General features: G+C 40.2%; 1 protein-coding gene across 1 annotated transcript in view; it reads right to left on the bottom strand.

Annotated features, from left to right (window-relative positions):
• The window catches only part of ARID5B (AT-rich interaction domain 5B), a 182,323-nt gene that overhangs the window by 149,923 nt on the left and 15,304 nt on the right, over positions 1-17,096 (bottom strand). The window contains exon 3 of the mRNA XM_040485129.1: positions 153-378. Within this exon, the coding sequence (XP_040341063.1) occupies positions 153-378 (226 nt within the window). The remainder of the gene's footprint in view (positions 1-152; positions 379-17,096) is intronic.

Here is a 17,096-nt window from a genome sequence, read left to right as displayed (position 1 = left end):
CCCTTTGAGGCTAAAGAAATTTTATATGTAAAATTATATATATGGCAGGATTTCCAGAAAAGTCTATGACCAAAAAAAAAAAAAAAAAAAAAAAAAAAGTAGGTTACTGTATCCGCCCACACGTTAGATTTGGAAGTACAAATTCTATTTACCAAGGTCAGCCTTTTCCTTGAGAACGTCTTTGAAGTTGAGCCCACTGTTGAGGGTTGACTGCCTGTACTTGAGCAGGGCTTCTTTCTGTCCATTCCTTCCCAAGGCCTCGGTTTTCACCGACCCAGCCTGGAGGCCACACCTCCACTTGGAGAAATCGGAATGTACCCACTTGACCAGGTCTTCAAGCTTCACGATTACCTTTTCGGAAACAGCAATGACTTCATCCTACAAGAGGTGGTCAGGGGAGAACAAAACTATTATTGGTGGTTGAGAGGCAAATGACAAATTTTCAACAAAGCCCATCTGAAATACCATTTGAGTGGTTTAGCCCTACACGAGCAAACAATGTGTTTTTTGGTGACAGAGTATCTTTAATAGCTTGCTTCATTTCAATGGGTTTTCACTGCTAGCTGTCTAGTTGAAAAATAATTTATAAGATATATTTTTTATATGATTAGAGCAGTAATTCTGATAGCTATTTTTAATGCTAACTGCCAAAGCCCATGCTGCCTATCTGACCACTCAGGTGAAAGCTAATTTTTAGGTGCAGTTAATTGCAAAAGTAAAAAGCGAGAACTAGGTGACTAATGGTTAGCCTGTCTCTATATAAATGGTCTAAGTAAATCTGGGATTCTTGGAACTCTGACTCACCCCCAAATTCCTATGTTTATGGTACATTTTCCCTTGGCTTATACACAAATATTGAATTTAACTTTTGTCCTAAAAATTAAATAAAACTGTGATGTAATCCCAAAAGAAATACTTCATAAATGTTATGTGCTTCCCACTGAAAGAAACTTACACATTCTCATGTTTCTTAAAAACTTTGTAAGTTGAGAAATGAACTGATTTTTTTTCTTTTAATACATATGGGGTAAGAAGAGAGAGGGTGAGTGAGGAGAAAGCCTTTGAATCTAAGAAAAGTAGTTGAAACTTAAGTTTCTCCTATGGATCATAAATTTGAATTTTAAGCATCCCTAATTGCTTCCAGGAAACAACCAACTTTTCTGACTCAGAATTAATCTAGCAAGATATTTAATAGAGATCCATCCATGGAGCAAAGGAAGGCCTCTCCTACCCAAAGATTCCTTGGAAAAAGCTTAAGATCATCTCACTGGGTTTTAAGTTAAATTATTTGAAGCATTTGACATTTCAACTTGAACTGACTTCTTTCATTTCTTTTACTTCACATTTCTGAAGAAAAGCTTAGCTGTGAAAACCCCTAAAGCTTACAAAATCTTAGAAATATTTTTGACAAACAACAACAGGAAGATGTCTCTAAGCTATTAAACAAAAGGAATTCACAAGTGATTTTGGCTAATTTTGCTGTTAAACATGACTCTTTCCTCCTTCCCGCCCCCCACCTCCACACACACACACACACACACACACACACACACACACACAGTACTGCACACGTTACTCCAAAGCAAACAAAAAAGGGTTTATTAAGATAAGCTTCACACAATGAGAAACCCTGGATTTCATTTTTAAAAATGTTTTAAGGTGGGATCTAAAATTTCACTTTTCCTCATCCAGTTCCAAGCTGCTTCTGAGAACAAAGTTTGTTAGGCAGCAGCAAAATAAATACTCTATCAAAAATGAAAAGTAAAACTTTCGTAATGGAGTGCTTTCTCTTATCATGATTAAATATGAACTTCCCCTGAATGGGACCCAAAGTGGAAACTGTTTTTATCCTTTGCTCCTGAAAAAAAAAAAAATTCAATACTTTATAAACAATGGCGCATATTACAAAGTACCATTTCAATGGATGATTTCACTCAGATTCACTACACCATCCTCTTGAAATAAAAGATCTGTAGTTGTCACGCATTTTATAGCTATTACATGGTGATTATTAAATGTCAGAATGAAAATTCAGGCTGGATATTGTTTCAAAGCATATGGGAACAGCTTCTGGACAGGGCACACCAGAAATCAAGTTTAGAATATACTGAAAATAATTAAGTATCATGGTATAGAAGACTCAACATTGGCAAAGATGGAATTTGGCAACAATGTTACCAAATATGGTTCCTTAGAAGAGACAAGTTTGGAGATGAGTGTTATTTTCAAATAGCGCTATGATCAAATGATTATCATGTCAATTACCAGTTGCTTCAGATCTTTTCCAAGAAATGGCATGACTAGCGCTGGCTGGCTTACAACGCCCGCCAAACAAACAGTTTATTAACCAAGAGAAAATACAATCCTTATGATGTCATTGATGAATAAACCCATCTTTCAAGATTCAGTCTATAGATTTTATTCTCCCTCCTTTTCTCTCTCTCAGAAACAGACTTTATGAATATACACACATATATAAAAACAAATGCAGGAATTCACATAAACACACATAAGCCATAAACTCAAGTTTGGATTAATTGTGAAACCACCAGTATGTTTTACTGTGGATTCACAGAGAAACTGGCCCTGCAACATTGTCAAATGCCAGGATTTAGAAGGAAATCTGATAAGCGGAGGAGGGGGAAGCAGCAGACCAGCCCAAAAAACAAAACAGCTAACATATATATAGAAAATGTCTCAGGAAACATTGCTTTGTACACACAATGGCATAAATCACATGTTCGTATTTACTATTCTGAGCAAGCTTTGACTAAAGTTCTTAATACACGCCGTTCTCGGGCAAGCCTCTATGTCTAAGAAAAGAATTTCAATAAGCTCATCTCATGATTACATTAGCTCTCTGCAAACCGAGAATTAGCACTGGATAAATATTGCTGATTTACTCTAATACAACACAAAAGGAACACAAAGAAATACACTTTGTTATTCTATTAATGTACCTTGGCTTTTCAATTAACCCAGTTCCCGATCAATATTTATGTAGGCTGTGTTGAGATGCTATTGGAGCCCATATCCCCTTTCATCATTGTTTTAAACGGCTTGTTTCTGTAATTTGGATCTTGTGTCTACCACTGTATAAAAAACAGCTTTTTGAATCACGGAATCCTCTATGTCAGAGGAAAGGATCTAGTCATGAATTAGCCTGCCTGTGTATTGCCGGCCCCTGCACATGTTCTAAAAATCGGAAAACTTTGCACAAGGTATCCAGACGTCCATCTTTTCATAAAATGAAATGAAATAGTAAAATAAAATGATATCTCTGCCAAAACAAACAAACAAAAACGTCCCCCCAGACAGTTGGAAGTGGTTGCTTTCTTTAGATAAGATGCGAGATCTCGAGTTGACCACTGACCCCATCACTCCCTGTTGCCTTACCTGCCTGGCCCCCGGACAGCCAATCAACATTTAAACTTGCACACCTTGATTTATTCCACCTCCTTCATTTTATGACATATCCTCATACCAACTTCCAATAGAACTTAGACAAAAACCCAGGTTTCCTATCTGCCCACAGAGTATTCATCCTGGACTCAGGAGCCTTCTGCCTGGGTTTAAATCCCAGGTCTGCAATTTATTCACCATGGAACACTGAGAAACTTCTTTAACCTCCCCGTGCTTCAAGATTTTGTATGTATGTAGAAAAAAAGGATAATAATACTATTTACCTCTTATGGTAATTTTGAGGATTAAATGGGCTAACATAAATGAGTGGTACGTCAGTATTAACTCCTATTTTCATTGTCCTGAGTCCTTGCAGAGATGAGTTTAGATGGCTCACGGGTAAACTTTACATACATATATATATATATATATATATATATATATATATATATATATATATATATGTTACTCATTGCTTATTTATTTTTGTGGTTACTTTTCATTTATGGGAAAGTGGGACTGGTTTTCCATTTACAGGAGATTTAGAATGTTTCCTCGTTAAATAAATTTAAGTTAAAAAAATAGGTCAATTTGAACTAAACCATTAAGTAAACACAGGACATGTGGGTACAGCCAAAAAAAAAAGTCAAGATGCATGAAAATTACTGAAATTTGGGACAGTGTATTGTGTCAGTGGTTCTCAAAGTGTAGTCCAGGAACCCTGGGTAATCCCCCAGATTATTTCAGGCAGTCCATAGAATCAAAACAAAGATCATAATAATACTAAGACATTACTTGCTTTTTGCAGTCTTATTCTCTTTCAAGTGTATAGTGGGGTTTTCCAGAGACTATATGACATACGGTAAGGCAAGAGAGTAAATACAGAAGCAGATATGAGAATCCAGCTGTCTCTATTAAGCTAGACAGTAAAGAGCTTATAAAAATGTAAAACAATGCCACTGTTTTTTTTTGTTTTTGAAAATATGGTTAATTTCCATAAAAATGTGGCAAATATATATAATGGGTTTATATTGCTGTTCTTATTTTTTAAATTAGCTTACAGTAAAATTTCCTGTTTTGATGTATAGTTCTATGACTTTTACCACATGGCAACCAGTGATCTGTTCTCGCTATCTTTTTTCTCTTTTCCAAATGTCGTATAAATTGAATCATACCATCTGAAATCTTTTGAGATTACTTCTTTCACTCAGGATAATTCCTCTGAGATCCATCCATGTTGCTGTATGTATCAATAGCTTGTTCCTTTTCACTGCTGAGTAGTATCTCATGATATGGATGTGTCCCAAAATTATTCATCCATTCGCCCATTGAGGGACACTGGGTTGTTTTCAACTTTGTGAATTACAAATAGAGCTGCTATAACCAGATGGTTTTGTTTGTGTGTGTGTGTGTGTGTGTGTGTGTGTGTGTGTGTGTGTGAACATACATTTTCAATTCTCTAGAACAAATACTTGGGAGAGGAACTGCTGGGTAAGTGTATATCTAATTTTGTAGAAACCATTTTCCAGAGTGGCTTTACCATTTTGCATTCCCACCAGCAATGGATGAGATTTCCAGTTGCTTCTCATCCTTGCCAGCCCTTGATACTGGGTTTGTTAATTAACTTATTATTGCTATCATACTATAAATGCAGTGACTTCTCATCATGTTTTAAATTTTCATTTCCCTAATGACTAATGATGTTGAACATCTTTTCAGGTGTTAATTTTTCATCCGTATATCCTTTTTGGTGAAGTGTGGGTTGAGGTCTTCAGGCTCATTTCTCAAATTGGGCTGTTTATTTTCTGACTATTGAGTTTTGAGAATTCTTGTATGTACTGAATACAGGTCTTTTGTCTGATATGTGTTTTGAAAATATTTTCTCCCATTCTGTAGCTGTCTTCCCATTCTTTTAATTGTGTATTCAACAAAACAAAAGTTTTAAATTTTGGCTAAGTCCAATCGATCAGCTGTTTTATTTGAATCGTGGCTTTGCTGTTGCACCTATGAACTCTTTGCCTAATCCTGGGTCACAAAGAGCTTCTATGTTTTCTTCCCAAAGTTGTATAGAAGTATGATCCATTTTGACTTAATCTTGAATAAAGTTTGAGATTCAGCTTAACATTCAGGGTTGTTGTTTTTTTGGTTTTTTTTTACATATGGATGTCATTTTATTTTTAGTTTTCAATAAGTTACCAAGAATTTTTAAGTTATTTCTAGTTTTGACTTACAATGCAGTAAATATTAATAGATATAACCCACATAAACAAAAGCTCTTCGGCGTCCTCAGTAATTTGAGTGCAAAAGGTCTTGAGTCCAAAAACTTTGAGAACCATTGTGTTGTATCGTGAAACCAAGACCTTTTCTTATTCTTTGGTTTCTTTGACCTCTTAGTGGCATTTGATAATGAACAACCCTACCTTTGATGAAACTCATCCTCTTATTAAGAACTGTAAAGAGTCTAAGATTTTACTCTACTTTCTCAACGTTTATTTTTTTTATTTTTTTTATTTTTATTTTTGGGACAGAGAGAGACAGAGCATGAACGGGGGAGGGGCAGAGAGAGAGGGAGACACAGAATCGGAAACAGGCTCCAGGCTCCGAGCCATCAGCCCAGAGCCTGACGCGGGGCTCGAACTCACGGACCGTGAGATCGTGACCTGGCTGAAGTCGGACACTTAACCGACTGCGCCACCCAGGCGCCCCTTTACTCTACTTTCAATCTTACAAGTTGTCCTGCCACAGTTCCATGGATGCTGGCAGAGGACACAAGACTCCTGGTCAGAGACAAAGAATGGTTTATTGCTTACAGCAATAGCTGCAGTGAAAGGATCGTGTTTGTGTTGCTTCTCCAATACCTAATTCCCAAAATGAGATGCCAAGAGAGCTAGATGATACCTGCACAGGCAGTGGGGTGCATTATAGGAGTGAGACCCTGAGTGGAGGGAACCCAAATCTTTAATACTGGGCAGTGATTATGCCTGCCCTCTGTGCTGGAGACACTAGCTCTGTCTTCCAAGGCTGTTCATTACATAAGCATCCTTGAAAGGGAAGTCCAGAACAGTCAGTGGCTCTGCTCACGAGATGTACAAAAACTCAGTGGATCCAGGAAGAACACCTACCCAGCATCTACCACCCATACATTTCTTTGCTTTGTTCAATTTTGCTTCTTCCTTTTTCCATCTCCCTACTGGGAAAATGTAGGAAACATATATCCTTAGATGCAGTCTGGGTCTAGATCTTCTTTCTCTGCATATTCTCCATGGGAATTCCAATATTTACCTTTAAGCCTATGACTACTTTCCAGTTTGGTTCCAAAAATTCATCTAGATTCCAGCCCCATATTGTCAATTTAGATGTCTCAGAATGAGCTCCAGCTCAGTGGAACTCCACAGACCATTTGACTTATTGTAAGAAAAGATCTTAGCTGACACAAGGGAAATTTAACATCCCCCAACTGTGGCTAGCTTTCCCCCAATATCTATCCCTCCTTCATTCTTTTGTAATAAACTGCTAAATTGCTGGGCACAGAATAAACACATCATTTTCCTGCTTCCCTTATAGCCAGGTGCAGCCATATGACCAAGTTCTGACCGAAAAAAAAAAAAAAAAAAAAAAGAGTATTAGTGGTGTGTGCAACTTCCAAGTCATGCCCTTAAAAGGGAATGGATATGCCTTTGGACCATACACATGAGGACAAATCTCTCAGGGGAAAAAGACAGAAAGGAGTTGCCCAGAGTTGGGTCTCTGGACCACCTCATGGAGTACAACCACCACACTAGCCCTGAACCATTTACCTGTAGGCTGTGACATGAGAGAGATTTGAACTCCCAACTTATCTAAGCCACTTATCTAATTCTACGTCTCTCTCACACACAGAGAAACCTCTATCTTTATGACTGTATCATTCCTCAGAAGAGAGAAAATGAATGCAACCTTCCGTATAACACTATGAGGTGACCAATAACCAATCACTGCTTAGGAGAACAATATTCAGCTATGTTAATAAAGCTTAAAGGATTATGAACACATAAGTGTAATATAGAGGGGTTGGCAGGGGGAGGATGGGATGAGAACAAGAAAACACAGCATATTCAACTCAATCTTCCCCAAACATCCGAGATTTTAAAAATATTCATTGTAGCAATTGAAATGCGATAAACGGGAATGCAAGCATACCAACAGGTGATGTTAGCTAAATAAATCGTGAAACCAAAATAATAGTCCAACTGGTTCCCCAAGAGTGGGATATTTTCAACTAGATAGAAGCTAAAAATGAAGCAAAACTGTTAAATGTTAACATTTAGAAAGACCAGTGCAAGCACATCAGCTTGTGCCCTAACCATTGTGCTAGGCCTGTGTGCCCATGGTGTGCAAGGGGCAGAAGGTGCCACCACTGGGCCTGGCTGGGTTGGCCACTCTCATGCTTTCAAGCCCCGCTCAGATAACTGTCATTCTAGGCACCTACTTGTCTGGCCGATCACTCTCCCAGTTAGGCATTAATGTGCTCCACGAACAGGACACCTACAGGGTGAGTAAAAAGGTTTCACTCTACAGGCACGTGGTTGCCAGTCAGAGGTCTGAGAAAGTCAGGCAGGACAGAATGGTAATGTGGGTCGACAAGATGAAGTTTTCACTGGCCAGCCGTGAAATGAGAAAAATGAAGACCATGCAGCCAGCGTTTCACGAAGCTCAATTTGCTAGATTTCAAGGACTATCTCTGTACCAGTTAGGGTCCCAGTGGGAAATAGATAGAATACTTGTGTAATGATAATCCAAGGAAGATTTTAGGAAGGGACTAATGACAAAGGTGTTGGTGGGATGTAAAGGAACCTCGAGAGAGATCGTACAGGAATTTGGGCTTAGGGCAGGTCAATTATCATCACGTCTCGGCCAAAGGGTCAAAGTGGGAGTGAATGATTACCAAAATCAGAGCAGACCCTTCTCCCAGTGGCAGTGACTCTTCTTAGAAGGACACCTACAGCCTGGAGGAAGCTCACAGGATAAGAACAGGGAGTAAATACATGTCTCCCCCACTCCTGTCCCTGTCCTGGCAGGGAACCTCTAAGGCCAAACCCCACTGGAAGCCACAGGGCCCAGGAGCCCTGTTACTGGAGTCACACCAGGGAAAGACACAGGGCAGACAGCAGAGAAAAGGAAGCAGTGCTGATCTAGAGGGGCCCCTGCACACTCTTTCCACTTAATACTGTATCCCTCCTCCTTTCATCTGGTTTTAGAATATCCATTTTTCCTCAGAAATGAGGATGACAATAGATGGTAGCAGTTGTTTTTTAATGTCCTGAGTAGACAAAATAAAATGATATCAACACTCAGTTGGTCCCTGAACTGGGAATTACTGTTCTTATTACCTCTGACATAATGTTAAATCTTTATTAGGCACCAGTATTTGATGCTGAATCATGGAATTCTATTCTCTACAGTCGATGCCTGCATCGCAGAAACTTTTTAGTGGCAGGTACCTTTGCTTAATTTCTACTTCTCTTGTACTTCCCAAGGAACCAAGGACTGTGCTGTGCCTAAAGCAGACAAAAAACACCGATTTTAATGGAAACCATCTCTGGATGTTCCATGTTGGGAGAAACTAAGGGATACTTAGAAAGCACAGCCTTCTGAGTCTGGCTGACCCAGATCCAAACACAGCTGTACTAGGTTGAATGTCCACATTAAGCTTGAGACATAACACCATCTTGCCAAGGTCTCATCTGAAAAATTGGGCGGGGCTCCTGGTTGGCTCAGTCAGTGGAACATGTGACCCTTGATCTCAGAGTCATGAATTCGAGTCCCACGTTGGTTATACAGATTACATTAAAAAAAAGAAAACAAAAACAAAAACAACCTAGAAAATGGGGGAAAATAAGATTAAAAAAAACCCTCCCCTCACTGGGTCATAAGGATGTTGAAGTTATCACAGTACAATGGTCAACACAGAGTAGGCATTCAAGAAATAATGGCTATTACTATTATTACATCGTGTCACTGTGACTGAAAATGAGGGCGTGAGAGCGAGCAGTATTAAGATGTCACCTGTGTATTCCTCACTCCTCTTAATTCTTTGGGAACAATGATACCCCTGTGGCTACGGCTGGCTACCTCCAAGGGGTAGTTAGGGCAAAAAGCAGTTACTAGTGTCTGGGATTCTAAGTCATTCTCCTCAGTCCTTGAGGAACAGTTCCTTGAGGAACACTCTAAAATGCTTTACTTTGTCCAGACACTAATCCGTGAATTTAGCAGATATACTCTCTTCTAATCTCTGCAAAGACTATCTGAGGTAGGTGTTCCCAGGCCCATTTTAGAGACGAGAAAACTGATGTGGAACCAGAAATCAGATTTGGCAGCACCCTTGTCTCCCTGGCAAACTGGTCCCCATAGCCCTTTCAGTAGTAATACTCCATCCATGCTACTCCCACCTGGGACAAGGGCACTCACCCCTAACAGTGTCCTGGGAGGTCAAGGGGGTGGGATTTAAAGTCATTTTGCAACAAAAGGGATTTTAATTTTTGATTTGTATTGTGTTCTTGTCCCCAAAGTAAGATGGCAGAAATTGCCATTCATGTGTTATTTAAAAATGCAAAGAATTTTCTGTTGTCTGAGTGATGAAGATATCTTCTCAAGTATGTGCTAAGGTTTCGTTTGACTCCCTGAACATGATGAAATGGATTTGCCATGGAGGCTCATTAGTGTATTGGGTTCCAATTTCCCAAGCCAGCCCCTTCTCTTCCAACCTCCCCCTCCTTCCCACCAGACATTTGGGTGAAGCTTGTGGCTCAGTGAACTTTGGAAAGCCATCCTGGCACAATTAGAGGGAGTGAGCAAACAGAAGACTGCTCTGAGGTGTGATTTGTCAGATGTAATGCGACCATCCTTCATGGTATAGCCAAAGGCATTTGCGTATCAAACAAGTAATTCAAAAATCCTAAATATTTTATGTTCCTAAATACATTTTTAATACACACTAATCTAAAACCTGTTAGGCTGCAGCCTGCTCCCTGACCAGAAGCCCATCTCTAAAGAAAGCACCAGAAATATCATCTCATTAATTCTCAGTTTCACTTCTTTCCTTTTGGATTTACCACATATGTGCTTTTTTTTTTTCCTCCCTAAGATGAAAAACCATTTACACGGAAAGCAAGAAGATGCATCCCAGTGTCCTAGATATTTCATCTCTAAACAAGCAAGTATCTGATATCCACTGAAGATGTGTGAAGTCAGGGGTTGAGCCTGCCACCTTTCCTTTGGCCAAATAGATAGGGTGTTTACTCCACAGTCTATTTTTTTAACTACTTTCAGGTTGCCATAATAAAAACTAGCTTGGCACTCATGTTCTTAGCTCTGGCCATTAAAACATAAGCAAAAGGAGATAAATGAGCCCAATTCCAGTGTTAAAGTTCAGGTAAGTTACCTAGAAGAACATTCTATAAAAGCAAAACTAATAGCAATAAACCCAAACCCAACTACCACCCAACACAGGTGATCTAATATGCCGAATGACTCCAGACCATTCCTTTGACATCTCCTGATCTTTTTCCACCTAGTTTTACAGGCACATTGTCTCCTGCCCAGGTACACAGTTCAACAGAGCCTCTACTTCAGAAAGACCCTAATAGGAGGAAGAGAAAAAACCCTTTGCCCCTGTTGGTATATGCAAACCACGGTGGAAGCTGTCTGAATTCTTCAGGGTTTTGGTGATCTGGCATGGAGTCTTGATATACTGCTGTCATTAATGAGAAGAGCAGTCTTCACAGAGAAGCACCAAGAGCCTTATGCCTATTTAGAACACTTTAATGTAGAAACCAAGTAAATCTTCCTGTTTTGTGTAGCCTCTATTTAAACATAAACATATGATTTAGACATGTTCCCTCTTGTTAAACATTTTTTTTGCTCTGTTCACTTAGCGCAGTTCACATTATTATCCTTACATGTCCAATGGCAGTGGAATAATTTGAGACCCACAGCTTTATTTAATAATGTAATTATCCTATATTGGATTACTTAAAGGGGCTTTGTATTTTTAAGTTCTAGTTTTTCCTATACTGGTGATATGCTCTGCCGTGGTAAATGATTCAGGCTTCAATCAAAAGCTCTAAACTCAGTTTGGAAAAATATTGAGTGTTTTTGAATAAGCCAGGATTAATGCAAGAGCCAATTTGCAACCACAGTGGGTGACCTTTCTACTCCTGTTCAAAGCCGGTGGTGTGGAGGCCGGCACAGAGGACAGAGTCAAGCAACTATAACAGCCTGATTCCAACTACTTTGCCACCTCAGGCAGGTTGTATAAACTGGAGAATGAAGCCCGAGTTTTCTTCAAGGTAAGCTTTCTGAAACCTGCATAGTCTTCCATGACTTCTGGTACCCAGCACGCTCCTGAGTGCAATGAGGAAGTGAATGAATGCATGAATAAATGAATGGACAAATGAATGCTTCTGGGCATTCTGACAAAACATTTGCAGAAGGGAATACAGAAGGAACCATCCTTGCCACCTTCACGGGAGTATTCACAAGCTGAGCACACTGGGTTATGGTCAGGAGAGATTTTGTTAGAGCTTTTCCCTAACTCAACTCAATCTGATCCAATTAACCTGTGTTGACTCTGCTCTGTGCCAAGCACTGGGCTGAGTACCAGCCATGGAAAGATGAGGAGGAAGAAGACACTGGTGCTGCCCTTCAGAAATCCACAGTGCCCAGGGCCTCCTGTTCTCGCCTAAGAAGTGAAGGTTCTTCCCTTTTTAGTCCTTTGCCAGAGAATCCATGCATTCTTCCATTGTCAGTGTTCTGTGCATCTACACTGAGCTGTGCTGGGTACTAGAACAGCTGGGGAAGAAGCCCCTGACTCATGGATGCCAGTTTTGGGGGTGGGTAGACAGTAAACAATAGCCCTCAGCTAAACGTGATTTATTTGAGAAACTGTCATAAGTTATTTCATTCATTTTCATTCATTCAACAAATACTTAATGAGCACCAACTATGTGTCAGGCATTGGGGTTATAGTCAGAAATAACACAGACAAAACCCCCTACTTTCCTGGAGTCTACAGTGATTAAGTATGGTGTGTAGTGTATGGTGTGTATGGTGTGTGTGTGTGTGTGTGTGTGTGTGTGTGCACGCATGTGTGTTAGGGAGAGAGAGGGGTGGGGCAGAAGAGCTAGATAATAAACAAAATAGGAAGTAAAAAACCTAGAAGAGGCAATAATGAAAGACAAGGGGTGGAACCGGGGATGATTTCAAATTGAGTGGTTGGGGAGTTCTCTCTGCTGAGACCCTAAGGAATAGAAGGAGCTAGCAAGGTTAGGAGGTGAGAGGAGGAGGGAGAAGAACCCAGGACATTGCATGCAGAAGAAACAGAGGATACACAGGCACTGGGGGAACATGGTGAAATGTCAAACTAAAGGTTAAACACACACACACACACACACACACACACACACACACACACACACACAACACAGTTGCATGCTTCTAAATTTGAATCCAGATTCCTTTTCTCCAAGTTTCCAGTAGGTTTAGCATGGAAGCTGCATTATAAATCAATTTCCATTGTTAAAAATTGACCAAAATTTTCTTTATGCCACCTTTTCCTCAAAACTTTAATGCCTACATATGTATGGGTTTTCTTGTTTTAAAAAAAAAATGTTTACTTATTTTCAGAGACAGAGAGTGGGGGAAAGGGCAGAGAGAGAGAGAGAGAGAGAGAGAGAGAGAGAGAGAGAGAGAGAAAGAGAATCCCAAGCAGGCTCTGTGCTGTCAGAGCAGAGCCCAATATAGGGTTCAATCTCATGCACTGTATGATCATAACTTGAGCAGAAATCAAGAGTCTGATGCTCAACTGACTGAGCCACCCAGGTGTCCCTGTTTTTTTGTTTTTATTTTTGTTTTTTGTTTTTGTTTTTGTTTTTTTTAATTAGGCTTCACACCCAGTGCAGAGCCGAACACGGGGCTTGAGCTCAGGACCTTGAGATCAAGAGTTTGATGCTTAACAGACTGAGCCACCCAGGAGCCCCTACATTTGTGTGTTTTGAACACTGTGTTGAAAACAAAGTTGCATCCTCCATGAAAGTTTTTCCATGAAATAGCTGATTTCCACAGAATTTACAAGATGCAAGTCTCTGACATATGCACAGGGTTGAAGGGTAGCTAGAACATGTTCATCTCCTGTAGACACATGTTAGAGACACAAACTGGGACAACAATCCCTCTCAGTTGGGTGTTTACATGGACATATACCAACCTAATTTAATGCCCATCCTCAACCACTGTGCATGAAACATACCTATTTTCTTAGGCAGTAAGGAGCCTGTTTAATTATACCAGCTATAGGGGCCTCCTTCCCCTTCCCTCTGCAGACTTATCATCACACCAGACACAATGCCCTTTCCAGCAAAACTCTCCAAATTCACTGATCAAGATGTTAGGTTTAAGAAAGACCCAATATGGCTTGTTGACATGCTCTAAGACTAACAAATCTTTAAAAGATTAAAGCAATCTGCTGTCTACCATGTATGCCTTCTATAATTAAATGCCCAGAAGAGCGAGGAGGTGTTTGGAAGGAGCCACCCGGGGAGAATACGTAATAAGAGCTAGACAGGGTAAGAAGAATATCCTTCAACCCTCATTGACTAGCCTCATGCTAAAATGACTGGTTCCATCGTTGATGGCTAATCTGGCTCCCAATGATGCCCACCTCCCAGATTTATGCCCTTGAGTAATCCTCTTCCCAAGAGTGTGGGCTGCACATCAGCTGACAAACAGAATTAGGCAAAGGTGATGCATATCATTTCTGTGATTAGGTTACAAAAGGACTGTGGCCTCTGTTCCACTTGCCCACTGAGAGGAAAGTCAGCTGCCATGTTGGGAACTGGTCCATGGAGAAGCCCATGTGGCACAGCAAGAACCTGAGGGGGGCCCAGCCAACTGCCAGCAAGGAATGAGGCCCTCAGGCCAACAGCCCTCAAGGCCCTGAGGCCTCAACATGCAAGTGAGTGAGCTCAGAAGTAGGTCTTACCTCAGTGAGCTCTGAGATGAGTATAGCCCAGGCGGGATCTGCAACAGCTTTGAGAACCACCCCCCAAGCCCACCCTCTCCCTCCGCCCCACACCCCCAGCCAGAGGCACCCAACTGAGCTTCGTCCAGACTCCTGATCTACAGAAATGCTAAATAATACATATAATAAATGATGTTCGAAGACACAAAATTTGGGGTAACTTATTATACAACAATGGATAACTGGCACACTAATCTTTAATATGGGATACATTCATGCATTTTTGTGTGATCATGAAATACAGTCAGTGAAACAAACTGCTTAAATACCAATTTTCACTATGCCTGAAAATTAAACTAATTTCTGCCAAGAAGTGGTAAAAGGCTACATGCAACTGCCTAAATCTTGACACAACTGCCCATATGAGAGATCTTTTCTTTTTGGGGAGTACCCACAGAAATTTCTAAGAAAACTACTTAACAATATGAGCATACCTTTCTGGATGGAAGGGGCAAAGCAAAAGATAATCTTACTAAGTATGTTGCTAACTTTGTTTTATCTCCTCTAAGCAAGTAGAGGGAGAAGGGCCGATAATACTCATCTTGTTAGCACCCCCACAGAACTGTGGGTATAATAATAAATACTGGGTGAATTGAATCGAATAAAAATTTGCAGTCAAAAGGCCTCTGTTTAAAAATAGAACTGTTTTTCAAGAGCAGTATTGTATTACATCCTTAGCTACCAGAGAAGCCCAAGCCTTGTCTCTCTTTTCCTTCTCCCACCTTTTCTAGATTCATCTTTTAAAGGCCCTTGACACAGCTGACCAGTTAGAATTCTGTCACCTATAAGCACAACCTGCAGGTCCTGTAGACGTACAATCCTCCAATCCTCATGGCCAAGATGTGGCTTCTCTTTGCTTAAAAAGAGAAACAAACAAACAAACAAAAGGGGCAGAAAAAAATTAAGGCCAAAAAAATATTAAGGCAACTGAGAATCTCAATATTCTGACATGCTGAGAATGTTTTCGCTCTGCTGCTTAGAGGGGTCATTTAAGGAATTCGGGGGGTCAGGAATGATTTGAACACCTGCTTGGCTGTCTATTGAATTACTGATCTATAACATCAAAAATGTGGAGTGAGAAACAGGACCTATAACTGTAAAGACAAAAACCCAGAGCCTGTTGATAATTTTAAAAGACACTACCATTTATGTGACTCATACAATTTGCATTAGGAAAAACATCTTCAGCCTTTTTACTCAATCTTTTTTGCCTGCCCAGATAGTTGGGGATGCGTATTTTACAACCCAATGCATTGTTGCTGAACACACATTCAGCTCCCAGGAGCACAAAACACAATTAGACTATTATGGAGAATATTCACAAGAAACAGAATGGAACAGATTATTTCACTTAAGACACACAGAATTCAATTATTTTCTGTATTTATAACCCATGTACACTCGATTTTGGAATAATTTGGTGAGGAGACGGAGTACTACATCAGGGTTTCCATCTGAATTCTAGTAATCTGATATACACTGTGGGATTAACCCAAAGCAAAAGGATTTAATGGCCCAGCAGGCAGTCTCTATTTTGAAGATCCTTCGTCTGAGATCCCCCAGCCATTTTGGCTGGGACCCCCTTCCCTTCCCTTCGCATCCTTTTGCTGATGTGTTTTTGCTTTTTAACAGAACCTTGCCTTGCACATTTTAAAGATGTGTGTGAGAATACACTTGCTATCACCACCACCACAGGAGGAGGAGGGAGAGGAGGCATCTAGGAGGTGAAACACATTTTTAAATTGGGAGGGAGGTGGTTAAGAATGGGAAATAGGAGAGGCTTTTTGTTTTTTTAATGAAGGGAAAGTGAGAGTACTTAAAATAAATTCAAAGTTGTGCACATTCAGTAGATCAACACTAGTCTTCTGGAGGTGGCATTGTGGAGGGGGAGGAACCTGAGAAGCAGCAGGTTTGAACTTCCGTTGGTGTACCAATATGGAACATCTAGAATGCAGATTTTGTCTCTTGACACCATCACTCTCCCACCTCATCCTATTTTGTTGTGGCTGATGGAATAGATGCTCCCTCAAGGTCCTTTAAGACCTAAATGGTACAGAACAGAATGGAGATCTGACTGGAAACCTCAAACATGGATCAAAAGCTCTGCACAGAAACAGAAAAGTCTCAGGATAGATGGGAATCCAGGAAGTTTAACTTTATTCAAATTGACAGTTTTTTCAATTATCATTTTCATACAATAGTTAGTAGTCCAACGGCTCAACCAATAAGTTACCTATTAATAAGCTATTAACAATCTAGCACCATGACAGTCTTCACTGAGACAATAATGTTAGGATTTGGCCCTTGACCAGCAAGGGTGGGGTCGATAGCTAGCATCTGCGAAAGGCCTAGGAGAAGCCAGGCCATGGTTTGGTGCTCTGTGCCCACATAAATTTCATTTGAGATTCACAGTCCAGCAAGCTGAACCCATTTTACAGATAAAGAAACAGAGACCCAGAGAGATTAACTAAGTGGATGACACCCAGCTCCTAACTGGCAAAGTAAGTATTCATATTTGGTTCTCTCACGCTTCCAGACTATGAGTTTATATTCTAACCAGAAAAATCAAATGCACATGTGAAATTATTAATCAGAACTGCCTTCAGATTCCAGTCAAGTCTGACCTGCTAGACCCCCT

This window comes from Herpailurus yagouaroundi, unplaced genomic scaffold, assembly GCF_014898765.1.
Source record: "Herpailurus yagouaroundi ecotype Mexico unplaced genomic scaffold, PumYag 163, whole genome shotgun sequence".
Taxonomy (NCBI): Eukaryota; Metazoa; Chordata; class Mammalia; order Carnivora; family Felidae; genus Herpailurus; species Herpailurus yagouaroundi.
This window is presented reverse-complemented; position numbering and strand designations above follow the sequence as displayed.